General features: G+C 43.8%; 1 protein-coding gene across 8 annotated transcripts in view; it reads left to right on the top strand.

Moving 5' to 3' along the window:
• OPN4 (opsin 4) overlaps window positions 1-27,490 on the top strand; it is a 149,074-nt gene that overhangs the window by 87,930 nt on the left and 33,654 nt on the right. For 6 of the 8 annotated variants that reach the window (XM_027846375.1, XM_027846376.1, XM_027846377.1 and 3 more), the window contains 2 exons: window positions 17,263-17,389; window positions 23,376-23,521. In XM_027846375.1, coding sequence (XP_027702176.1) covers window positions 17,263-17,389; window positions 23,376-23,521 — 273 coding nt within the window. Of the gene's footprint in view, window positions 1-17,245; window positions 17,390-23,375; window positions 23,522-27,490 lie in introns of those variants that run through there. The other 2 variants (XM_027846373.1, XM_027846379.1) reach the window with 2 other exon arrangements.

Raw genomic sequence — 27,490 nt, forward strand, 5'->3', positions numbered from 1 at the left:
GCACATTCCCTGTAATAGTCACTATTACTCTGCATCTGGAGATGAAACCCTATGTTTATCGTGCAGCATGTGGCTGGTTCCCATTAGCAGAGCTATTGGCCTCATGTACTGGTTTTTAGCCCTCCCTGTCAGAAGGAGATCACATTCCTCCTGTCTGTGTTCAGGATTCCTGCCCTCACCCTCACTACTTCCTGGGGCTAAAATGAATGAGCCAGGCTGTGCCCACATCATTTGAAAATGCGGCTTCATTCTTGTCAGCCCCAGTCCAGTGGAGAAGCTCAGACACCATGCAGGCAGCCTTCCATTAGAGAATGACTTCTGAGCTTCACCTGGGGAGGAGAAAGAGAGAAGAGGAGAGAGGCTGATCTGATCGGGGCATTGGACAGAACACCCCCTTGGAGCAGTACAGCAGATGCCCATTATGTCCTTGGGATGCTCCATCCTGGGAAGTGATGAAGCAGGGAGAGCAGACAGGAGAGTGGAGAGACCACCTGTTGGGGGTGTTCTGTAGAAATATGGAGGTGAGAGATCTCTAGACCATTAGCCAGACCTTCCTTCCTCCCACAGAGATGGAAACTATTGCATGGAGGCCCACCAGTCTCTGATCTCCCTCTGGCCCTGGTTCATCTCAGGACCTAACGCATCAGGTTTGGGGACCTGCTTCATTAGTCAATCAATGCTCATTTATTCAGTACTTGCTGTATACCAGGCTGCTGATACAAACTCTAAGAGTCCCTCTTCTTAAGGAGTTTATATTCTAATGGACCCCTTGTCAGGATTTCCCTATTTCTGTGGAACACATCACCATCTTTCAAAATGTAATCTTCCTCATCATTAATAACAACAACAAGCATTTATTAAGTGCCTATTGTATGCCTGCTGGCCACCCTAGGGATATAAAGAAAAACAAAATCACCCACGTTCATGAGCTCAGAGTCATCATAGGGTCTTCCCTTTCCCTCACTCCCCACATCCAATAAGTTGTCAACGCCTTTCAATCCCAGAAAGGCTGGGTGGTACAGTGGGTAGAGCGCTGGCTTTGGAGCCAAGACAAGCTGGGGTTGAGTCAGATCCTTCCTATCTGCAGTGACCTGACAACCCCTGAGCTCCAGTTTCCTCTTCTGTAAGATAAGTAGAGTGGGGGTGGGGGGGGCAGGCAGACTTGTTGATCTTTAAGTCCCCTTCTAGCTCTAAATCTATTATTCTCTCACACGTGCCCCCTCTTCTCTATTTATGCACACAACATACTAGTTCCAGCCCCCATCAGCTGTTGCACACTAGGTCTCCTGGTCTCCTTACCTCCCCTCTGAACTCTCTCCAATCCATCCTTCAAACAGCTACCAAAACAATCTGCTGAAGGAACAGGTCTGACCACATTATCAAAAGCCCTCAGGCGCTCCCTATTCCCTCCAGGACAAAATACAGACTCTTTAGGTTACTACTTAAGCTTCTCGGAGATCTGGCTCTATCCAACCTTTCCAGCTTTATTCTAAAGTACTCTGCATCAATTACTCTGCAATTCAACCAGACTGGACAAGCAGCTGTTTTCTGAGCTCCATGTTCCATCCCCCACTTATGTACCTTTGCTGAAGCTGTCCTTCCATTCTGCTCTCTCCTTAACTCTATCAGACTCCTTAAGATTCAAATCCTGCCTCTGACACTTTGCATAATTGTGGTCAAATCACTTGACACCTCTGAGACTCTGTTTCCTCATCTGTAAAGTGGGGATACATGTGCTAATCCATAAAGCACTTGGCCAACTTTAAAGTCTAGCTGACTTCTTTTTGTGGTGGCAAAGAATGGAAACTGAGAGGATGCTCACCAGTCGGGGAATGGCTGAACAAGTGGTATATGATTGTGATGGAATACTCTTGTACTATGGGGCAGAGCCAAGGAGTAAAGGCAGGGACTCTCTGGAGCTTTCCCCAATTCTCCTCCAAACCCATAATACATATATGCAAAATTGATGCCAATACAAAAGGTAGTTTGAGGAGTTTTTTGAGTGGAAGAGTAACACAGTCAGACCGGGGCTTTGGGAAAATCACTTTGGCAGCTGAGTAGAGGGGTAGATTGAAAAGGGGACTCTGCCCTTGAGGTAGGAAGACCAGGGTCAGTGATGAAGTGGTTGTGGGCTAGATCAGCGGTCAGCTATTGTGCCCGTGCTTGCCCACTCCAAGGCACCATGTCCTACTCCGAGTTCCTTGCAGCGAGGGCTGGGTTCTGGGGACAGAGGAGAAAGGTTTCAATGTCCTCTTGGGTGCATTGATGGAAAAGCTTTTCCCACGTCTAGCCCTGGGGCTGCAGGCAAAGTGGCAGAGCCAGTGAAGGGTAAAATGCCGGTTAGCACCGAAGGTAGCAGAGGCTACCTCTCCTGTGCCCTGCTAAGTACGATAAACATGTGAAGATCTCACCCAGTCAGTTGGCCATCTGTCTGAGGGCCTAAGAGGGAAAATGTGCAAAGACACTTCACTGGCGGGAGATGGGCTGGGCGGCCTGCTGGGAACTCTGGGGAGTCACTGGGGAGGGAGCTAGCCATGCCCAGAAAAGGAGGCTTTAACAGGGAACTTCCCAGCCTTGGGTGTGAATTCAGTTAAACAAGTGTTTCCCGAGTGCTTGGGCAAGGCTGGCACCTGGGCTGGGTGTCGGGCGTCCTCTTTCCCTGAGTCAGGCAATTATGGAGTGCCTGGCTCAGCCTTAGACTCTGTTAGAATCCCACCTCTAATGAGCAGAGATGATGAGAGAGAGAGATAGCTCGATGTCCCTTCCTCTTCCCCATCTCATACAGCTGAATATCTATCCCTCCTGTGATCCCATCCCTGCCTTAGACACAGACAGGACAAACAGTTGTTGTCATTAAGAACATACTTCTTAATTACATCTTAGGTTGGCTAGGTGGAACAGTGGATAAGCCCTGAATTCAAATTTATCCTCAGGCACTTTCTAACTGTGTAACTCTGGGAAAATCAATTAATCTCTGCCTGCCTCAGTTTCCTCAACTGTAAAATGGGGATAATAATAAAACACCTACCTCCCAGGGTTGTTGTGAAAATCAAATCTGTAAAAAGTTTTGCAAATCTTAAAATGCAATATAAAAATTAGGCAGCGAGGTGGCCTGCAATATAGATACTCAATCAATAAGCATTTATCAAGCCCTTCAATGGGTCAGGGACAGTGCTAAGAGCTGGAGATACAAAGAAAGACAAAAGGTAGTCCCTGCCCTCAAGGAGCTCCCAGTCTAACAGGGGGAGACAGCATACAAACAGTTAAGGACAAACAAGATATATCCAGGATAAATTGAAGATAAAGCATGGAGGGAAGAGATTAGCATTAAGGTGGATCAGGAAAGGCTTCTTATAGAAGGTGGGATTTCAGCTGAGGCTTGGAGGAAGCCAGATGGCAGAGACATGGATGGAGAGGATTCCCAGTATGGGGGGAGGGAAAGCCAGTGAAAATGCCCAGAGTTGGCTGATGGAGTGTCTTGTTTGAGGAACAGCAAGGAAGCCAGTGTCAGTAGATCAAAGAGCTAAGGCATAAGAAGACTGGAAAGGTAGAAGGGGGCCAGATTGTAAAGGACTTTGAATGCCAAACAGAGGATTTTATAGCTGAGTAGAAGAGAACTGAAGTGGGGAGAAAGTTGAGACAGAGAGACCAACCAGCAGCAAATTGCAGTAATTTGAGTATGAAGTGATGAGTGCCTGAACCAGGGTGGTAGCAATATCAGAGGACAGAAGGGTGTATAGAGAGATGTTACTCAGGTAATTTTGACAGACTTTGGCTATCGACTGGGCAGGATGGTAGTGTTGGTGAGAGTAAGTGAGGAGTCAAGGCTGACACCCAAATTGTGAGGCTGAGTAACAAAGAAGATGGTGGTAGCCTTGACAGAAATAGGGAGTTTAGAAGTAGGGTAGGGTTTGGAGGGAAAGATATTGAGTTCAGTTTTGGACATGTTGAGCTTAAGATGTCTCTGGTATATCTAGCTTAAGATGTCCAATAAGCAGTTAGAAAAGTGTCTGGAAGTTATGAGAACGATTAGGTCTGAAGTAAGTTGAATCCATGAGAGATGAGATCACCAAGTGAAATAATATAGAAGGAGAAGAGAAGAGGGTCCAATATAGAGCCGTAGAGGATACTCACTTTCAGTGATGGTCAGTGGGATAGTGAGTTAATTAAGGAGATGTTAAAGGATTGCCTTGCCACGGTAAGGAAGTGCCCAGTTGAAATTATGTAATATAAATTGGTAGTGGAACCTATCAGCCCCGTTTCATGATTTTTTCCAACTTCATTCAGCAGCAAGTAAATAAAAGTAAAGGCAGTAGATAGTGGCAATAATCCGAGGCTGAATTTGGCAGGGCAAAGTCAGCAATAGGTTAAGAGGGCATGGAGCTCAAGAGTAGTGGACAACGTAAAGGTGAACTAGTCCATCAAGGTATGAAGGTGGGGATAGAGAAGACACTGTAGCCAGTCCAAGGGTGATGGCCTGAGAAAGACCTGAAGGGTCAAAGGTTTGGAGGTCATGATGAGGAAGAAGACTAGGGTTTGGAGTTGCTAGAGGTGGAATGAAAATAGATTGTGATCAAATGAGGGAATTCCTGAGTTCACGATCATGCAAATGGAGCATTTGTGGGTGGTGACGAGAGTTAGGGTATGGTCATCCTTGTTTGGATCTGAGGTGGGCTGAAGGAGCAGGTCATGGGAAATAAGTAAGTTGACGGACTGGAAACACTGTAATGGGTGTTTGAAGGACATACGTCAGCAATGTATGTTGAAGTCCCTTGGTATAAAGGCAAGAGTTGAGGGAGGAAAACTATGAACCAGGCACTGAATTCACTGAGGAAAGAAGAGTGTCTTGGAGGTTGGCATCTTGATTGTGTGGTAAATACAGATTGAATGAACCTCAAAGAAGGAGAGGTTACTGAGTGATAGTGGTAGGGGGAGAGCCTGGAAGGAATCCTATGGAGCAACGAGTGTTCCAAGTCCATCACCTCAAACAGTGAGTCAAGGAAGGAGTGAAAGTGCCAGCGGTGCTGGAAAGGGCAGCCCAGAGGCTGTCATCCAGAGTGAGCCAGGTCTCCGTGACTTGGCATCAACAAGACTTGAGGTTGAATCGTGCCTCAGTCACTTACTAGTGACTTTGGGTGAGTCACTAAGTCTCTTTAAACTTCATTTATAAAATGGGGATAATAAAAGCACCTCTTTTACAGGGGTTATCATGAAGCTCAAATGAGATAATACATGGGAAGAGGTAGGCCAACCTTCAGTGCTCTTCAGATGTGAGCTATTATTATTACTAATTAAGGAAAAAACAGCTAAAGACACTGGAAACAATTCAGGGACCTAAACTGGGACTAACCCTTGTAGCTCAGGCTAAGCACTTGAAGACAGTTAATTGAAAGGGTTGTCATGTGGAAAATAGATTAATTTTGTTCTGCTTGGCCCCAACCAGGATTAGTTGGTGAAAGTTTCAGAGAGATATGTGAGCAAACCCCACCAACCCCCGGGAGCTGTCCAGACGTGGCTAGTGCCCCTGGAGGAAGGCCCTTCCCCCTCCTCCTGGCCCCTATGTCTCCAGGTGTGGGATGGATGACCACCTGTCATCCTGTAGAGGAGAAGGCTGCTTTGGGAAAGACTGGGCCTCTGAAGTCCTGTCTGAAGCCAAGATTTGAGGAGTCTTTGAGACGGTTCTGTTTCCCCCGTCCCCACTTCCCCCACATCCCACTGTGGAGCCAGGAGTGACAATCGTTGATTGATTCATGAGCACAAAGGCATCCTTTCCAGCCCTGGCCTGTGGAGCTGACTCTGTCTTTGATGAATTTCTCTTATGGGTCCCCTCCTTTCTAAGACTCACTGTCACAATCCTACTTCAGGCCCTCAGCATTTCTCAACTATTTTCTGCCTCCATTACCTTCAGACTTCACATGTGTTCTGGCCCAGACCTACTTCAGGCTGGTCCAATGGTTCTGGCTTGGAACTAGGATGAAATGACACACTATTAGACCATATAATATTTAACAAAAAGATTTTCTCAGCATGATGGAAAGGATATTCACAGAATGATGGATTTAGAGTGGGAAGAGATCTTAGAGGTCTTCATACCTCACATTTTACAGATGAGGAAACTGAGGCACATAGAGGTTATGTGATTTGACCAGAGTCACTCAGCTAAATTTCTTAGGCAAGACTCCAATCCAGTCTTCCTCTCTCTGGGTCTAGTGCCGTATCCAATACACTGCACTGCACAGATATAGCATTGGTTCAGGTGGGAACGTTCTTTTTGCCGATGTAGAAGGGTGAGTTGAGACTGAAGAGTCCAGACTCCCTGGCACTGATGTCTTAGGCATCCAGGAAGCTGTGTTAATGGTTCTATCCACAGTCCCCTGGATTAATTTCATTTCAGGGCAGTTTTGTTGCCTTTTAAAAATAAATTTAGCCTAGCCTACATGACAGGGACTTTAGTATCTGATGCTCTTCCTGCAACGTAACCATCAACATCATCTTTTTGCTGCACAGACTTGATCATGGGGCTTACTCTGCTCAGAAGCCTTCAAAGTCTCCCAATTGCTCTTGGGGAAAAAAAAATTGCTCCTAAGCTTAGAATCAAGCTCCTTCCCAATCTGCTCTCATTTTCCTCCATGCACTTGATGCCTCATTGAAACTAGACTACTTACTCATCATTCCTGAGAAGAAGAAAAGCCTCACTCTGTGGAAAGTGCCTAACACTTAGAGGCATGGGACTTGAGTTCAAATCCCAACACCACCATTTGCTGCCTAGGTGACTTTGGGCAATTCACTTAACCTCTTTAGGTTTCAGTTTTCCTCATCCAGAAAAGGGAACATTGTGTGGTTTTCTCTTTGGTTCTGATTCTTCTTTCACAACATTACTAATGTGGAAATATGTTTAACATGACTGTATATGTATAACCTATATCAGATGGTTTTCTGTCTTGGGTGGGGGGGAGGGAAAAAAATTGGAACTCAAAATCTTATAAAAATGAATGTTGAAAACTATCTTTACATGTAATTGGAAAAAAAATACTATTAAGTGGGGGAGGGAGGAAGAAAATAGGAGCATTAGATAAGTGACCTCTAAGGTCTAAGAGTTAGACCTTCCCTCTCTCAATCTAGGATCCTCTAACCTCCAAAAACCCTTTGCTGATATCCCAGTCAGGGATTATCTTTCTCAAATAGCATTTCTAATTTTACTTACGCACTTACCATATTCCATTTCATCCACCATCACCCCCTTCATGAGGGCAAGGGACACCTTGTTGATTTTTGTATCTCTCTCCTGGCAGTAACCTGTGAACATCCTATATGCTTAATAAATGTTTATTGAACTGAGTTAGCTTTTTGAGGGTTAGTAATATTTTCACACCTGTGCTAGAGGACAGAGAATAGATGTCTGACATTTATGAACAATCTATCTTCTTTTTCAGCTTCTTTGTGGTATTTGATTCTATCGAGCACTCTCTTCTCCTGAATGCCCTCTCCTTGATAGGCTTTTGTGATACACCTCTCTCCTGGCTCTCCTCCTTATCTCTTAGACTGCTACTTCTCAGGCACCCTTGCTGGTTCATCATCCATTTTCCATCCCCTAACTCTGGATGCTCTCTAGTGCTCTGCCCCGGGCCCTCTTTTCTCCTATACCCTCTCATCTGGTGACCTCATTAATTTAATTACAATTTCTATACCGATGATGCATGTGTTTTTATTTCCAGCTTGGACAATATAAGTAACATTTGTTTATATGTGCTTTACATACCCAGCCCCAGTCTTTTCCCTGAGTTTCAGTCCCATGTCACCCATTGCCTTTTGGACCTTTCAAACTGGATATCCTGGAGGTATCTTGAACTCAACATGGCCAAAATTGAACTTAGTATCTCTCCTCCAAAACCTTGGTCTTCCAGACTGCCTTGTTTCTGTCAAAAGTGCCACCTTCCTTCTAGCCTTCAAAGTTCGTGACTCCTCATCTTCCCTTACCACGGCTGCACATCCATTCATTTGTGAAATCTTGCTGTTTTGACCTCCACAATATTTCTTGCATCTGACCCCAACAGCAACAACCACCTCATCCTGGTCTCCCTGCCTCAAGTCTCTAAACCTCTCCAGGCTATCTCATACACTGCCCCCAAAATGACTATCCTTCTGCATAGATATGGCCGTGTCATCCCCTACCTAGCAAACTCCAATGGCTCTGTATGGCCTACAGGTTAAAATATAAACTCTCCTGTGTAGCTTTTAGCCCTTTATAGCATTGCTCCAGTCTATCTTTCCAACCTTAATGAAATTAAGGTTCCCCTCATGCTCTGTAATCCAGTTAAACTGACCTTCTCTCTTTTCCGGAGCCCACCTCCTGCTTCTGTGTTTTTGCATTGACTGTGTCTCATGCCTGGAATACCATCTGTTCTCACTTCTTCTTCATAGAATCCCTCTTTTCCTTTGATGTGTAGCCCTTCCTGATCCCCTAACTGCTAGTTATCTCTCCTCAAACTAACTTACATTTAGTCATTTTGCATTTATTGTCTTTATATTTATTCTGAATATACTTATGTATGTCCTTGCTGTCTGCTCCATTAGAAGGAAGCTTCTCATGAATAGGGATTGTTTTATTATTTGTATCTATGCTCCCAGGGCCTAACACAGGATGTAGCCCACAGTAGGTGCTTAAAAAGTGTTTGTTGCTTGTTTGTTTGAAGACAAGCGCTAGTCATCAGCAGTGAAGTGCTTCAGAGGACTGGCATGAAAAGCATGTAGTCCAGGGTAAGGACCTAGGGTCCTAGAAGGTCTTGAAGGTTTCCTTCTGGCCAGCCTCAGGGAAGAAGTGTTCTGGGATATTCAGGAAATAAAACCAAATGGTGGCTTTTCAAGGAGAAACTTCCACGGACCTGGAAAAACAAGCCTGGAAAGGCTGGGGAAGTATAGCTGTTCTTGTTTGTAGGGTTGAAGATTGTAGGATTGTAGGCTGCACATCAAACTTTCTAGGGTGAGGTTATCTGTCCCTAAAACAAAGAAACCTTCCTTCTCATTAGTGTTAGGGTTGTACAGCCACCCTTATTTCCAGAACTGAGAAGAAGGTGTTCAATTTTCTTTTTTTCTTTTTCTTTATTTTGGCAAGGCAACTGGGGTTAAGTGACTTGCCCAGGGTCACACAGCTAGTAAGTGTCAAGTGTCTGATCTGAGACCGGATTTGAACTCAGGTCCTCCTGACTCCAGGGCCAGTGCTCTATCCACTGAGCCACCTAGGTGCCCCAAGGTGTTCAATTTTCAAAGAGAAATTTCTAGGCACAAGACATGCACAATGCCTATACCTTGGCAAACCTTGGGGAAGTTTGACCTCTGACACTCTTATAGGTTTGTGTATGAATAACACATGGGGAAGCCAGGACAACCTCACAACTCAGAAACAATTGGAATAAAGAGAGAGGAAAACTCCTTCCATGGAGAGATTACATTATCCTCTTTCCGCTGCCACTCCCCACCCCATCCCCAATGCACATACATATGAGTACAGAAGATCCTTGGAGAAAAACATGAAAGTAATGTGTTTATTTTCTTTCATCATTACTTTTTTAATTCACAGCGCCATGTTCTTGACCATTCGAATGCCTTGGGATACAAGTTAAAATGAAAACATCCACTGAAAACCAAACAGCAGTAATTAAAAATAGCACAGGCCAATTACCAGCTCCGGGGTGCCATTCCCCTGGGATAGCCACTGGGGAATAACAGTGTCATAACAGAATTGGAAGGATGGTAGCAATCCAGAAACTATCCAGACCTGCTGGGCCAGGGCAGGCAATCAGAACACATTCAGAAACTGGGTAAGTGCAGCCCAGTGACCCAAGACTCCAAAAGGAGAGTTTTGTTTTTTTTTTAAATTACTGTTTTAAGATGATGAGCAAAACTCAAGAACAAAATAGAAATGGAATCATCACAAATCATCCTAATGAAGAAGAAAGGGAGGAGATAACTAAGGAGGCTGATATGATAGGGAGCTCTCCAGCGAGCTCATATTTTAAATGGAACAGGATGAAAGATGAAAGGAAAGATATTTGGGGCGGCTAGATGGCACAGTGGATAGAGCACAGGCCCTGGATTCAGAAGAACCTGAGTTCAAATCCGGTCTCAGACACATAATACTCACTAGCTGTGTGACTCTGGGCAAGTCACTTAACCCCATTGCCTAACCAAAAAAAAAAAAAAAGAAAAGATATTTAACCAAGAACAAAAATGTGAGCATGGCTTGGAGCTATGAGGGTGGTGTTTACAAGGTCCAAAGCCCAGAATGTGTTGAGGCTTTTAAAAACTTCCAAGGGCAACAAAAAACTTAAAAAAAAAAATACTCCATTTTAGGGAAAGAAGAGTAAGAAAGGGAAAGGTCCATTGCCCAGAGAGGATAGAAAAAGCAAAACATGTATCTCCTCAGTACAGAACAATTATCCTCAAGTTGGAAAGGATTGACCAAGCTTGATTAAGAGAGAAATAAAGCCCAAGACAGGTGGAGCGTCTATGGACATTTCACTGCAGAAATCCCTGAGGGAGTAGACACAGCACAGGATGATGGGGTGTGGCCAGTTTGGAGTAACTTTAAATAAGTTTGTCTCCTTTCCCAGGTGAATTATATTCCAGGTATTAAAGATCTAGGAGATGTGATAAGTGAACTGCTACTTGTGACCTGTAAGCATGCAGGGAAAATGAGAGAGGTGTTAGAACACTTGAGATGTGCAAATGCTGTTCGGATTTTGAGAGAAGGGAGGAAAATCAGTACTTAGGATAAGACTTAGACTGTTTGGACAAACACTGAAGGCCTTCAATAATATGACTTTCACTTAACGTTGGCAGCCTTATTTCCCATTACTCTTTCTTAACTCTTAGAATACCTAATTACCTTAAAGGCTCAGCTCAAATGCTACCTCCAACATCTCCTAACTGCTAATGCTGCCTACATCTTGCAATTACTTTGTATATTGAAATTTAATTTTTACATATTTTGCACATAATCACATATATGTAATCCAGTAATATGCTCAAAACTGGCGTTTGCCTAAGTGGTGGAGAAAATAGTTCTTAGTGCTTTGTGTCTGCATGAAGGGTGAGGGGTGGAGTTCATAAAACCTTGGGAGAGGAGAGATCTTGATCTTCTGGCTTATATGTCTGACAGGACACATGAGGTTCTAGGCTCCTTGTAAGGAGAGGCCCTGGGAAGAAGCAGACGTGGAGAGGATTCAATGTCTCAGCCATGGTCCTATTCCCAGTTTGCCGCTGCCTCTGTGTGTCTCTCTCACTATCTCGTTCTCCCAGTGGAAGATTTTGTTTATTTTGCGTATTGTTTGGTATGTTTTAATACATATAACTTCTCTGATTTCTATTTGCTATCAGCTTGGATAAATGGGTTTATTCGCTGTGTGTGATGGTCTTTGTGTAACTCTCATTTAGTGAGAAGGAAATCAAGCCTTCAGATATAGGACGGGGCACTACTTCTCTGTTAAGAGACAATGATCAGGAGCATAGCTTGAACATAAAAATTATTTTCCCTAGACCAACAATATTTAAGGGGGACAGATATAATTTTAGTCTAGTTTCTTCTCTCTAGAAGAGTGAGGAGCTAGCCTTGTGGCCTTAATCCCTTGCTTCCTTCCAGGCAGGTATCAAAGTTTTCTTTGGAGAAGGTTGGGTGGAAGAGACTCTGGGAGATATCTATTTACTCTTTTCTGCAGGCCACATGTAGATAAAAACATGTAGATACACACATAATGTGCAAAGGAACCAAATATACCTTATATTTTCATGTTGTTTCTACTAATAGAATAGAAAGTCCTTGAAAATAGAGACTGTTCCATTTTTGTTTTAGTGTCTCTCAGCACCTAACACAGTACTTAGCATATAGTGGTTGCTTAATAAGTGTTATTGATTGAATGACTGACTTATGCACGCTAAATTTAAGCCCAACTGGAATACTTGCCCTTCCCTGAACCTGATATTTCACATCTGCCTCCATGTTTTTGCATAAACATGCCCTAGGCCTAAAAATGAGATTCTTCTTCATTACTGTGCTGTAAGAAATCATGACTGTGAGAAACATGGGAAGCCTTATAGGAACTGATGCAAAGTAGAATCAGCAGAACCTGGAAAACAATTTATACAATGACTACAATGTAAAATGAAAAAAACCACCACAATAAAACAATCAGAATGGAATGTTGAGAAATTATAATAATCAAGGTTGGCTTCAAAGAAGAGATATGAGAAGGAACTTCATCCCACTTCTTTGCAGAGGGGAGGGACTTTGATCAAGGATTATTACATAGAATCTTTTTTTTTATGTATTGGCTGTGCTGAATTTTTTTTTTGTTTGTTTCTCTTGTTTATTCTCCATTACAAAGGGGAGCTTTCTCATGGGGGGGGAAAGGAGGAATATTTTAGGATAAGTAGATGATGTAAAAGAAAAGTATTAATATGAATTTATTTGGAAGAAGAAAGGATTCAGTGATCAGTAGTCCATCTCTTCCATGACCGTCTAGTTGCAGACCATGGAGGCCTGTTCAAGACTTTACACGTGGTTATCCATGACTTGTGATCACAACTTTAGTACAGTGTCAGCTGGCAAATGTGTACATTTGAAATCGGTATCCAGGCCAGGGACCAACAAGTTTGTTTTGACCTTGTCAACTTCCCCCATGACCTTGGGTGACAGTCAGGTTAGATGTCATCACACACTTGCCCTTGTCTCAGGTATGATGCCATCTTGTTCGCAGTAGGCATGCTCATCTAAAAGAATCATTCCTTCCCATGTGCTAAACCTCTCACGAAGGCCAAGGCCACTCACCCTTTTCTAAAAAAAGTCATCCAGAACTTTCTCATCGCCAATGTTCCCACAGACCCTCTAATCAGGCACCTAGTTTTTGCACAGCCCTATCATATCACCTTTAGGATAAAGATTCACCTTTCCATTGCACATCATTCCTTGACCAATGAGCAAACAGAAGACATAAACTGAACCCTGGAGACAGCATCTCCAGTGCAACAGCTTCTACCATTAGGACAACTAGGCCACCCACCCACAGAATTCTGTTACAACTTAGGTTATACGTGAACCTAGAAAGTGCAAACTATGGTTGAATATAGGCGATCAGATCTGACTATTCTCCCATTACCACTGCACCTACTGAAACTTTTCAGAAATGGGTGGGAAGACAGCAGGCATCTTCTTCATAATTCTCAGATAGCCTAATGGCCTTCCTGAAAGGATGAGATTACCCAGTCCATGTCCACTCTGGTCGCACTGGCCTATGATGGCTTCACCCTAACCACAGACTTCTTCCTCCAAGTCCTCATCCACCACCCTTTCCTTGATTCACAGAGATGATAAGGCTGCTAACAGTACCTAGTGAACTGACCAGGACATAGGCCTGGGGAGACTCCCTATGGAAGAGAGCAGGCAATGTGCATACTCTACAAGTTGCAGAGGTCTTCTAGGAACACTCCGCTGAATAACCACCTCAAGTTCCAGGGAGGTATCTGTAGGTGAAAAGTGATTGGTAGGCAAATGGCTTAGTAGTGGAGGCTGAGTCAGAGAAATACCAGCCCCAGAAGAAACAGAGTGGGCGAACCATGACAATGAAAGTTTCAGGAAATCAGGTTAGAGTGGACAGTACAACTCTGGAATCTATGCATTATGATTTTTTTTAATCCCCTGAGGTTTTCTTCAACTTTGAATTAGATGACCAGTAATAATAACATAAAAATAATAAGAAAGCTAGTATTTATAGAATACTTTAAGGAGTGCAAAAAATATTATCTCATTTGATCCTAACAACAACCCTGTGAAGTAGGTGCTATTATTATTCCCATTTTATGGATAAGAAAACAAATAGCATGTGTCTGAGGCCACATTTGAACTCAGGATTTCATGATTCCCAGTCCAGCATTCTATTCAACATGCTACCTGTTAAGTGTTTGCTTTGTGCCAGGTGCCATGCCACTTAGGAATACAAGGACAAAACTAACTAACAAACAAATAATAACCTGAACCAGTCCTGGCCCTCAAAAAGCTTCTAGCAGGCCTTGATAGGTGAGTTTTCACCTTGCCTTGCCTGGAGCCATGCCTGCACGATTGGCTGTCTTCACCCCATGCTGCCTTCTCTCCCGCCATCATTCCCATCTTCATCCTCTTCTCTCAACCTTGGACTCTCAGCTCTGGGCCAGGCTCTTATGGAGAAGCGTTGCCTTATCTCACCCAGAACTGGGACTCCAAACTGCTTCTAGGCTACCTCCACACCATGCCCCTCCCCCTTCATGTTTTAACTGCCCCCATTAAAAGGGAAGCTCCTTGGGGGCAGGGACGGGGGCTGTCTTCCCTATATTTATATCCCCAGCATTCAGCACAGTGCTTGGTATGTTGTAATTACTTAATAAATATTCTCTCTATGTCTCTCTTGTATCTCTTATCTATTTATGACATCCATCTATCATATTATATCTCTATCATAGTTATCTATCTCTAGCCATCATATCTATCATATCTAGCCTCTATCTCTATCATGTCAATATCTGTCATATCTGTCTCTATCCCTATATCCCTCCATCTACCTATCTATCTCTATGTCTTTTATGTCTCTGTCTTATCTTTTAGGGTGAAACAACATGTACAAAAATAAGTAAATATATATTTATTTATATCTAAAATGTATTTTATATACAGATAAGTAAACAAATAGAATTTGTATATATATAATATTTATTTATATCTAAAATGTATTTACTTGTTTGTATACATATTATATGTATATATAGATATAGATATGGAGAGAGAGAAGAAAAGAGGAGAGAAGAGAAGAGGAAAGGAGAGGAGAAGTTAGGGAGGGAGATAGGAAAGAGAGAAGGGGAGGGAGAGAGAGAGAGAGAGAGAGCACATACAAGGTAAATATCAAATGGTAGGTTCTTTGTGTGATTTTAATCCAGAGAACCATCCATGGTCAGGTCTGGGTTGGACTAAACCACCCCTGAGGTTCTTTCCTTGAACTTCTGGGATTCTGGGATTGTTCTCTTCTCCGTAATCCAATACCACTTACACTAATCCTGCTGCTGACTTCAGACTTGATGTTTTCAAACTCAAAGCTTGTTTTCCAGAATATTTTACCTCTAGGATTTCTAGTTTTGATCTTTGGACTGGTTTTTATCTGCCTCTGGAACTGAACACACCTGCCTCCATTTCTGTGGGTTTGTTGACTCTCTCCCATCTGTTAATGGTCCATTTATCTTTACCGACCCGTCCCCAAAGGTGTAGAGGCAAAACAATAACTATATGCCTGCTCGTTGTCTGAGTGGATGTGAAGCATATGTGGATGGGCAGAAAGCCAGGACATTGCACAGATCACAGGTATTTGTCAGTGACCAGGAAATCAGATGTCTTCCCTAAATATCTGTGTCTGTCTGTCTGTCTATCTATCTATCCATCCATCCATCCATCTATCTATCTATTGCCTTATTTAAATTCTTAGAAGCTAATGTTTTCTTTTCTTTTTTCTTTTTTGGTGAGGTGATGGGGTTAAGTGACTTGCCCAGGGTCACACAGCTAGTAAGTGTTAAGCGTCTGAGGCTGGATTTGAACTCAGGTCCTCCTGACTCCAAGGCCAGAGCTCTATTCACTAAGCCACCGAGCTGCCTCCAGAAGCTAATGTTTTCTTGGTCCTTCTTTAAAATAACAGAACATCAGAGGTAGCAGGGACCTCAGAAGTCACATCATTTAACATGTAATTGAATAAAAATCCCTTGCACAAGATTCCCATCCAGTATCTGCTTTGGAGACCTCTGGTGAGGGGAAACCCACCCCTCCCAAGGCAGTCCACTGCATGGTACAAGATGCCTGATGGTGAGGGAAGCTTCTTTCTTGCTTAGTTCACCATTCTCCCTAGTTCTGCTCTCTGAGGCAGAGCAGAACAAGTCCCAGAATCAGAGACTCAGGAGGTCATTTAGCCCAACCCCATCTCTCTCTAGTCAATCTCTATCCGTTGGTCAACCAGGAGGTACACTGGAAAGAGCAGAGTCTGAGGACCTGAGTTCAAATTCTGACTGATTCTTTTATGGCCTTGAGTATCTTCCTGAGCATCAGGAACCCCATTTATAAAGCAAGGCATTTGGATGAGATAAGACATATGAGGCCTCTTTCTGCTTGAGATCTATGACTGACCCATCACTTGAAGATCTCTAGTGAGATACAATTACAGAATTGGTTTCCTGTCAATACAAATCTAGATTCTAATCTGCTGGATGGAAACCTTGTGGGCCCACTTACGCTGGAGCATGGCCATTCAGGCCTTTATGCCCAGAGGCTACTGTAAAAAATTACTCTAGCCAGTGACTCTAGAAGATTGACCTGGCCAAAACAAGAGTTTCCCTTAAACGTGACTCTGAATGAATTCAGCTTTGAATTGGAACTCTAGAAATGACTATTGGGCCAGCAACAATCACCATCCTGGGCAGAGTCAGGGAGCTGAAGATGTGGTTCTGGTCAAATCTTCCCAAATAAAAAGAAACACTAGCCTCAGGCTTTGGGGAATGTGCCCAAGAATTCACCTGGCATCATGATTTTCTGATGATCCCTCATTTTTCTTCATGGAGAACTAGAATTGATTTTTTATGGATCCGTGTTCACCATCACTGCCCCTTACTCCAGTTCCCAACTAAATGGTCTCGTTGGGTTCTAGCTCAGGTGCTGAGATGCCCTGAATTTCCCCTCTCTAAGCCTGACTTGCCCCCCTTCCCTACAGATTAAGGAAGGGTGATGTCACCCAGCAGCCACAAATGTACCATCAAGGACTAATTCTTGGACCGGCTGTGGAATACCCCCATCTCAGCTCCCTCTTTGTTTGCTCACAAAGCACACACACCTTCCTTCATCTGATGTTAGCACAAACCAGGCTGTTAGTTAAGGATAACATTTACAGTTTTGATGCAGTTGACCCAGGTCCCGACTGGGCATGTGCCAGTCCCTCAGGCTTTGATATTTAAAGGGGCAGACCCTGGCTGCTGCATCTTCTGGACTGACGATGTGACACAGTCACAAAACTCCACCGAGCAGCCCAGGGCAGGGTCTCACCTTCCAGGAAGAAGGAGCCCTGAAGTCTACTATAGACAAAAGGAAGAGAAGCCAGGGGACAGCAAATGAACCGGGACTGAATGTAGATGCTTTGAACTAAGCCGGAGTATCTTCTCAAAGGGCATCAGCAATGAACGTTGCTCTCTGAACATGAATCCTTCTCCCAGGCTAAGGGGTCTCTCCTGCCCAGTTCAGGACACCAATTGCACCAAGATCATGACTTCCATCAGTGAGTGGAACAGCACAGAAGTGGATGCCTACCGTGTGCTCGATCTTCCTCCCAGCATTCCCACGGTAAGCCAGGTCATGGAATCATTTTTTGGTCCTATTAGACCATAGCTATCTGGGAGGCAGACAGCACTTACATCTCCTGTAACTTTCCCCACCCCCACTCTACACCTGAGCCTGCCAGGGAAACAATCCCTAGATCAGAGGGTGAAAAAAGATGGTTGTTAAAGGTCAATGAAGCATCTAGAAAACTACTCTTTGTCAAGTCAGTCATTTCAGAAAAGGGCAGAGTCCCCCCAGAGTCAAGCATGAGAATGGTGAATTGGAATTCCCCCACGGCATCTTTGAGGGAATAAGATGGTGAGATTTTTGAAGGGAGAGCCCTAGAATCCAAATTGGGCACCTAGTTTGCTAGACCCAGAACAAGGACCCCAGATCTTCCCCTAAGTTATCATGGAACTTTATTGGTGTGGCTGTATGGGCATGTTCCTCTTCAGAAGGGACAAAAGCGTGGTAGAGTCCCTTTCTGGCATCTTTCTAACACCTTGTTAAAGGAAGGAGGTCAAGATGATTGCCCCTATCTCAACTTTAGCCAGTGGGCAATAAATAAGCTCCAGCTACAGAAGGAAGCTTTACTAGACTGCACCAAGACTTTTCCTAGCCCCTCTATCTATTAGTGTTACACTAAGCAAGTCACTTAACTTCACTTATAATTCTATTAATCCTAAATTTCTGTGATCTGTCCTCATAGGATCAGAGATTTAGAACCTTGGAGATCATCTAATTCAACTCCCACATTTTTCAGATGAGGAAACTGAGGTCCATGGAGGTTAAGTTAACTTCTCTAAGGTCACATAAGTAGTAAGTGGTAGAGCCAGGATTTGACCCCAGGTCCCCAAACTCCAGATACAGAATTTCCCCCCATTGCCTCAATAGATGAATAGGGGGAGGTAGGGCATCCCGGGTACAGAGGGAAATGTGAACAAAGGCACAGGCAGGAAAGCACATTCATCATCAATGACCCTCATAACAAGAATTTAGTAAGTGCTTACTATGTGTCAGGCACTCAGCTAAGTGCTAGGGGTACACAGAAAGGCAAAAACACAGTCCCTGAGCTTGATGGGCTACATTCTAATGATGGACACAACATGCAAATAACTGTGAAGCTACAAGATAGGTACAGATGTGTACAATAGGAAGGCAATTTCAGAGAGGAAGGCTTTAGCAGCTGGGGAGGTGGGTAAGACAGAGATGATCAGACAGAGACAGAGAGACAGAGAGATGAGGAGAGAGAAAGAGAGACAGAGACAGAGTCAGCCAGACAGACAGACAGAAAGAGATGGGAAGAGATTGAGACAAAGAGACAGAGAGAGAGAGAGATGGGGAGATACAGAGAAAGAGAGAGACACAGATAGAGAGAGAGAGAGAGAAACAGCTAGACAATGAGAAAGACAGAGACAGAAAGAGACAGAGAGATGAGGAGACACACAGAGAGAGATGAGAGGAGAAAGGTAGATGATGGAAGAGAGAAGTGATGGAAGAGAGGTAAGGGGGAGAGAGAGAGACGGAGACAGAGAGACACAGAGAGAGACACGCATACAGAGATAGGGAGATACAGAGAAAGAGAGAGACAGAGATAGAGACAGGTAGATGATGAGAGAGAGACAGAGGGATAAGGAGATAAGGAGGAACAGAGAGAGAGAGAGGAGGGAAAAGATATAGATGACAGAAGAGAGAAATGAGGGAAGAGAGAGAGATAAGGGAAGGGAGGGAGGGAGAGAGAGAGACAGACAGAGACAGAGACAGAGAGACAGAGACAGAGAAAGTCAGGAAGTAGAGAGGAGGAGGGAGAACATTCCAGGCATGAGGGACAGCCGGTGAAAAGACATGGATAGAGCTGGGAGATAGAGTGTCCTGTACTAGGAATAGCCAGTATAACTGGAATGTAACGTACATGGAGGGGAATAAAGTGAGAGAAGACTGGAAAGGGAGGAGGGGGCCAGGCTGTACAGGACTTTAAATGCCAAATAGCAGATTGCCTATTTCCTGGGGTAATAGGGAGCCACTGGAGTTTACTGAGGCATTCTTTGTTTATTTGTTTTTGGTGGGGAACAAGGAAAGATGCCCATCTTTGCTGGGGTTGAGAGCAATATAAAATCAGCCTTGAAAGGCTGAGTCAGATTTTCCATGCTACATAATCAGATTTTCCTAGAATTTACTATAAGAAGAGTGGATATTTTCAGAAGGTGGGGGCTGGGGGGGGGAGAAAGGAGGAATAAGGGAGGAACAGCCCGTAACTGTTTCTGGAATTCAGCCAGTCCTTCCCTCAGAGAAGAGGGAGGGGATATGGGAGAGAAAAAAGGAGACTCGAGAGAGGTTCAGAACCCAGATAATGAGGAGGGCAAGAGGTTGGCAGTTGATAGCATGGATAGATATAGGTAGAATAGCATAGAGTCCAGAAGATCTGGCCTCAAGTCCCTCCTTAGACCCTTAAATAACTGGGTCACGTGGGCAATCAGTCAGTCAGTCAAAAAGCCTTTATCAAGTCCTTACTATGAGTCAGGCACTGTGCTAAGAGCTAAGGATACAGAGAAAGGCAAAAACAATGCCAGATTCTGGTTTTGCCGCTTAACTTCAGTTCAGGCCTGTTTCTTGATCTGTAAGATAAGGGGTTTGTGCAAGACAGCCTCTAAGGTCCCTTTTAAATCTACAATCCTATGAACTAATTTTTGAGGGGAGTGGGGAGAACAGTACTAGGTCACTTTATAAAGAAAGGAGGAAGCCACCAGTCCAGGTGGCTTGCTGTATTTTTGCCCTAATAGTTGGCCTCCTGTCCAAGTCAAAGTAACCAAAGCAGAGTGACCAGATAGCCATGTGGCCAAAACCAAGGTCATCCCCTAAAAACAAAGGAAGGAGGGAGGGAATGACCCAGAGTGTCCCTCTCCCTGGTCTGGGGGGGATTCCCTGGGGCACTATAAAGGGAAGTTCTGTACGGACAGCCTCCTTCTCACGCAGGAATGCTCCCAGCGAGAAGGAGATGATGATAATAACAACTGACATTTATGTCGCACTTTAGGGTTTGCCAAATACCTCGCCTCCACGGCATCCTTCCATCCTCACGACCTCCCAGCGCTCTTCCATTCTTCATGCTGTTGCACTCTTTCCCTGAGCTTCCCCCTACTCCCAGAGGCCCCCGGGCTTGGGCTACACAGTAACGATCGTCTGGGCTACTCAGAACACGAAATTCATTTTAACAAACGTTTATTAAATGTCTACTAAGTGCAAGGCACAGCAGCTAGGTACTAGAAAAGAAAATGTGCGTGGGCCAGATTACCTGGATAATCATGAGGCAGGGGCTGCCCTAAATTCTTACCCTTTATAAGCCTGGCTGATGGAAGCTGCTAACCTCTCCCCAACTTTCCTCCGATGGGATGAGAGCTGGACAGCGTTGCTGTTTTAATTCAGCCACCTCCCAGCATTGTGGCTTCGAGCCAAGCTAGGATCAATCCCGCTCAGCCACAAACCTCTGACAGAGGAAGGTCCCCCTTCCCCTCCCAAGGTCATTTCCTCCTGTTGCCGGCCTGTGCTTCACTGGCTTCTGGAGACTGGAAGGCAGGCTTAGGGGTTTAGTGCATGCATCCCTATCTCAGCTCCGTCAGGAATCCACAGCACAGCAAGACTTTCTTGGGATAAACGAGACTTCCTGATTTATCCAATTAGAGTAAGACTCTCTGCCCTGCACCACTCCTGGGGAGGTGGGTTGGAATCAAGTGTCATAACAGAGGTGAATATATTTTCCAATGTGCAAAGTAGTGTCCAGGTGTAAAGGATTATCACTAGTGGAGAAAAAGGTGGGAAGGATTGTGTTTGCTTCACCAGGAGAAGGAAGGGGCCTCGGGCACAGGTCCAGATTATCATTAGATCATTGATCATAGACCTGGAGGTGTTCACAGGACCCTTGTGAATCATATGGCTCAGCCCCCTCATTGTACGGTTGAGGAACCTGAGTTCCTCAAGGCAGTGAGTACTTTACCCAAGGTCACTCAGGTAGTAAGCATCAAAGGTGGGATCGGAACTCAGGTCCTTTGACTCTAAAACCAGGGCTGTATGACGTTGCTTCCCCTACTTGAAGGTAGGAGGATGGCTTCAGATTCCCCTAAAAAAAAGAAGTGATCCCTCCAATGCTCTGACCTCTCAGAGGACGTTCTATCTACTCTAGACAGATCTTGTGTCTATCTAGTTCTTTACCTGTTGCTTCCTTCATTAGACCGTAAGCCTTTTGAGGGCAGGGTCTATCTTCACCTTTCTTTATATTGCCAGCACTTAGCTTGACTTAGACTTGACTTCCCCCTCCTACCCCCAATTCAAAAAAGAAGCTGACTTTGAGCTACATTATCTTGATAATGCTGGAGCCAGGAAATGGAAGAGGCCCGGGAATTGTCTTAAATTCTCTCATAGGCCTATTTAAAAAAATCAAACAAACAACTCCCCAACTCTTCTAATGATCTTGTTGCACTTAGCTCCTCATTTGCGATGGGAACTGGACTGAAAAGAGTGTCCAGAGCCGTATTCTGAGTCAGAACAAGCTGGATTCACTGGAGTCGAAGGGAGAGGGGAGAGAGAGAAGGTGGAGCTTCATTTGAAAACAAAATTTAATTATTGAAAAGAAAAAGAAAAAGAAAAACCTAGTTTCCAGTCCTAGCTCTAGTCACCTAGCTAGATGACCTGGGCAAGACATGTAACTCCAAAATCAGAATCAATGCTTGCACTGCGAGTTCATCCTAATCGAGAACTCTGAGCGAAGAGTTCTCTATCAAGGCAGCTGGGACCTGCTCTGCAATATCCGAGTCTTGTCTGTGAAATGGTAAGTGACTTGCCCATGGTCACTCAATCAGTATGTGTCATCCTTACTCTGAGGCCAGCTTTTTGCCCACTACGCCACACTGCCTCCTGATGGAATCATAAGTGCAGTCAAAAAACCATTTAAAAAAAGCCTACCTGCACCACCTCCATGGTTTGTTGGCAGGTGATGGCATCTATTAACCTTAAAGCCTCATTGGAATGTGAGTTATTATTAGAGCAGGTAAGTAGAATGTTTTCTTGGGCCTCAGAAAATCTTGGGTGGTCTGAATCATTTTTCTAATTGCAATCTGAAGATTACCCTCCTCCTTAGAGGCCCAATTATTCAACACCAGCCCTGGGGCTTCCCTCACATGAGATTTTCAAGAGGCTTTGGTTCCTCAGGTGTCTTTCTCACTTTGGGTCAGTCCTATGATAATTTTTCCTGCAAAGCCCTAGGTAATGAATCCGAGATCAGTCATGCTTGGGAATTAAGAAGATGGGAGCCTGTTTGCCCAGCTGGTGATTTTCCATGGTTACTGGCTCTGGAGTCTTTGCAATGAAAGTCTCAGGGGCTTGATTAGAAATAAGTGGTTGGCTGCTTTCTCAATGGGAAGGAGAGGAGAGAATGAGAAGTGGGAGGGACAGAATACAAATCTTAAAAGAAAAGAAAATTGAATAAAAAAGTAGTCAATTTGATAAATTTAATAAAAATTTAACAACAAATTTAATTTAAAAAAAAAAAGAAATAGGGATATAGGAAAGACCAAAGACAATTCTCTGACTCCTAATTAAAAAAAACAAAGTAGTCTCTTACTTGGATGTATTTGCAGGATACACGCATCCTTCCACAATTGTGCTCATCACCTTAGCCTGCTTCAACTTCCAGTCTAGTTAAAGCATGAAACCATAGGACATTCTTTGCTTCCAGCAGGAGACACTGAGGCGTAGGGTGCTGTCTGGAGATGAGCTGGCAGGAGAAACGTGCAGAAAGGACCTCCCTCCTTTTCTCCCTTCTACAGAGTCCTTTTTGTCTGTCCCCGCTCCCAGAAAATTAGGCCATCTGCTTTCCCCTGGCAAGTCTCATCACACTCTCACTTTAATCTCACCATGCCTCAATTTCCTCATCTGTAAAATGAAGGGGTTAGACCAGATGGCCTCTGAGCTCTCTTTTAGGTCTATGAATTTTTGTTCTTTTTGTCTCTCTCCATAGGCAGTGGGGTTGCCACCCCATTCCCGGAATATCTTCCCTACAGTAGATGCCCCGGACCATGCCCACTATACCATTGGTGCTACCATCTTGGTTGTGGGTTTCACAGGAGTGCTGGGAAACCTGCTGGTCATCTACACATTCTGCAGGTACTTGGCCTTGGGCACAAAGGGAGTTGGTTTCACACTCAGCAAGGAGAGTGGAAAGAGAACTCGTGGGATTCTCAAACCAGCCAACACGTGAGGAAGACTCACTAAGAGCAGTGAACGAGGCTGCCCAGGCCATTGGAATGGCCAACAGGGCAGGTGGGCAGAAAGCTTGGAGCAAGCTGCCAAGAGGCAAATTTAGGCTTGATACCAGGAGAAACATCCTAATAGAGGTGGAATGATGTATCTCTGGCAGGGATGTCTTCCAACAAAGGCCGGATGGTCAGTCAGGTGTATCGTAATGGGGATTCTTTTCCAGGTGTGGATTGACTAGGTGGTCACTGGGGTCCCTTCCAATTTGGAAAAGTTCTGTGATTTTGGGTAACTTTAGATGCCTCTGGCTCATAGCAGGAGCTGCTGTGTTTGTTTCTTTGGGTGACAGGGGCATCTTCATTGCCCCTTCTTAACTTTTCTCTTACATCGTGCTACTCCAGACATGCACACACACACACACACACACACACACACACACACACACACGTCTGCAGAACCCTTTCAGTCATCCCCTCATACCTCTGTGGGGAATGAGTTTCTCAGTCACTTTCCTCCCTCACCTGAGGGCAGAGAAGCATTAAAGAACTGGAGGGGTCATAGGAAGTGCACTTGAATGAGGGAAGGGGGCAGAAATGGGGATATAGGAAGGACTACAGACAGTTCTCTGACTCTTAATGCTGCTGAAGGCCAGGCCTAGCCTGAATTTAAGAATGAATGGGATTCTTTCCAGTCCCATCCAATTGGTGACTGAATCAAAGACCTTAAGCTAAATTTTGGATTCTGGTTTCTAATCCATTCTGCTATCCACTTTTGTTTTATAGGTAAAAATTTTCCCAAGGTCAGGCCCAACTATTCTAAGTTTTCCAAGGACGGACGGCTGTGCTAGTGTGATATCCTGGTGAATTGAGCTCTTGGAACTCACTGCTCTGCTTGGCCTTCATAGGCCTCCATTTTCTACATAACCTGTTGTAGCCAAGACCTCCCATGCCCCCTTCTCATGGGAATCCATTCTTACACTGACATGATGAACTCCTCTTGCCTGAAACATCAGAGTTCTGGAGAGGGCGGTGAGGAAGTGGGATCATTGGTTTAGAAAGGAAAGCAATAGTTTGTGGTCCAGGAGAAAGAGTTATGAACTTAGAGTCCCAGGACCCAAGTTCGAATCCCACATCTCTTACTTGTCACCTTTGGTCACACCTCTTTGAGACTCAGTTTTCTCATCTGTAAATGAGACTGAACTAGATGATGATTCTTCCAGCTCTAAATGAGCAATCGTTTTATTTTTAACTTATTACTTATTCTTTTTTTCTTTTTTCTTTTCTTTTTCTCTTTTTTTTGGTGAGGCAATTGGGGTTAAGTGACTTGCTCAGAGTCACACAGCTAGTGAGTGTTATGTGTCTGAGGCCACATTTGAACTCAGGTCCTCCTGACTCCAGGGTTGGAGTTCTATCCACTGCACCACCTAGCTGCCCCTTTACTTATTCATTTTTAACATTATTTTCTTTTAAAATTTTGAGTTCCAAATTCTATCCCTCCCTTCCACCCTCTCCCACCTATTGAGAAGGCAAGCAATATATCAATTACACGTGTGAAATCATGCAAGACTTCCATATTAGAGACATATTTTTTAAAAGCAAGAAAAATAAAGGAAGTGAGAAAATTATACTTCATCTTGCATCATAATTCATCAGTTCTCTCTCTGGAGTTGGATTTTTTCATCATAAATCCTTTAGAATTATCTTGGATCATTGTATTGATCACAGTAACCAAGTCTTTCATAGTTAATCATCGTTACAACATTGCTGTTACTGTGCTCAATGATCTCCTGATTCTTTTTTTTTTTTTGTGAGGCAATCAGGGGTAAGTGATTTGCCCAGGGTCACACAGCTATAAGTGTCATGTGTCTGAGGTCGAATTTGAACTCAGGTCCTTTTGACTCCAAGGCCAGAGCTCTATCCACTGTGCCACCTAGCTGCCCATCTGCTGATTCTTTTCATTTCATTTTGCATCAGTTCGTATAGGTCTTGCCATATTTTTCTGAAATCACCTTCCCCTTGTCATTTCTTATAGTACAATAGTGTTCCATCGCAACTATATACCACAATTTGTTCAGCCATTCCCCAATTGATGAGCAACCCCTCAATTTCCAGTTCTTTGCCACCACAAAAAGAGTTGCTCTAAATATTTTTGTACGTATAGGTCCTTTTCCTTTTCCTTTTTCTTTGATTTCTTTGGGATGCAGACCTAGTAGTGGTATTGCTGGGTCAAATGGCATGCACAGTTTTATATCTCTTTAGGCATAGTTCCAAATTGTTTTCCAGGGTGGTTAGACCAAATTGCTCTTCTGCCAACAGCGTTAATGTGCTTATTTTCCTTCATCCCCTGTATCATTTGTTTCTGATAGGTGTGAGGTGGCACCACAGAGTTGTTTTAATTTGCTTTTCTCTAATCAATAATGACTTAGGGCATTTTTTGTATGACTATAGATACCTTTGCTTTCAATTGGGGAATTGCTCTTATTTTTATAAATTTTTATAAAAATATTTTTATAAATTTCACTCAATTCTATACTCAATATATATTTGGGAAATGGGGCCTTTATCAGATAAACTTACTATAATTGTTTTTTATATTACTTCATTGCCTATGATACCTTTTAATAAAATGTAGTTTCTCTAATTATCCCTTTTTTTGATATTCAATCATTTCAGTTATGTCTTACTCTTTGGGATATCATTTGAGCTTTTCTTGGCAAAGATACTGGAGTGATTTGCCGTTTCCTTCTCCAGATCATTTTACAGAAGAGGAACCAAGGCAAACAGAGTTAAGTGACTTGCCATGATCACACAACTAGTAAGTGTCTGTGGCCAGATTTGGACTCAGAAAGATAAGTCTTCTTGACTCTAGGCCTGTCATTCTATCCATTGCACCCCTCAGCTGCCCATATTTATTCCTACTCTACCCTTACTCTTCAGTTCCAGTACAGCCAGACATCCTGGATATCTGGCCAGATGACAGACCTCTCAGACTAATGGAAGGGCCCTCAGAGGTCATCTGGTCCACCCATTGCAGACCAAGAGTCCCCTCCACATCTCCTGACAAGAAGTCACCCAGCCCCTTCACAATAATCTCCAATGAGAGTAACCTTCCATTGTTTATGGATAGCACTCCCAGCATATATGGCCTTAGTTGGGGTTCTATTTTTCCTCACACTTGAGAAGGCCTCTCTCTATTGGCACTGCTAGGCAGACCGGGTCATCAGAGTGAAGGCCTTCAGGTAACCCTGGAGTCCCGCACAACAGGGAAAAGCAGGTCCCATTGACAGAGAGGACCCATCTGCTCTGCTCCTCTGAACCCTTGGCCTTAGAAATTGGGGAGCCTGGGTCACCTAAGGACACTCATGTAGATGTGGAGATTTTGAGGTAGACTTGAAAGCTTGCCTCCCCTGATACACATAGGCAGCCACCTTGCTGTTGATCATCCCTTTTGATTAGGTCTATTTTTGCTTTTGCTTTGTCTGAATTCATGAAAGCTACTCCTGCAGTTTTGTTTTGGTTTTTTTTTAGTTCAGTTAGAGCATATTAGATTCTGCTCCAACCTTTTATTTTAACTCTGTGTGTGTCTTTCTATTTCAAGTGTTTCTCTTGTAAATAACATACGATTAGATTCTGGTTTCTAATCCATTCTGCTATCTACTTCCATTTTATGGGTTCCCATTCACATTCACAGTTATAATTACTAACAGTGTATTTTCCTGTATCCCATTTTCTTCTGTTTCCTCTTCTCTCTCTTTATTCTGTCCTCCTGGAAAGTCTAGTTTGTTTCTAACCACTGCCTCCCTTAATTTGTCCTCCCTTTTATCTTCCCTCCTCCTTTCTCTTATCCCCTTCACCTCCCATTTCCCTATTGTGTAAGATA

Source organism: Vombatus ursinus, unplaced genomic scaffold, assembly GCF_900497805.2.
Source record: "Vombatus ursinus unplaced genomic scaffold, bare-nosed wombat genome assembly UNPS02015129.1, whole genome shotgun sequence".
In the NCBI taxonomy this organism is placed as follows: domain Eukaryota; kingdom Metazoa; phylum Chordata; class Mammalia; order Diprotodontia; family Vombatidae; genus Vombatus; species Vombatus ursinus.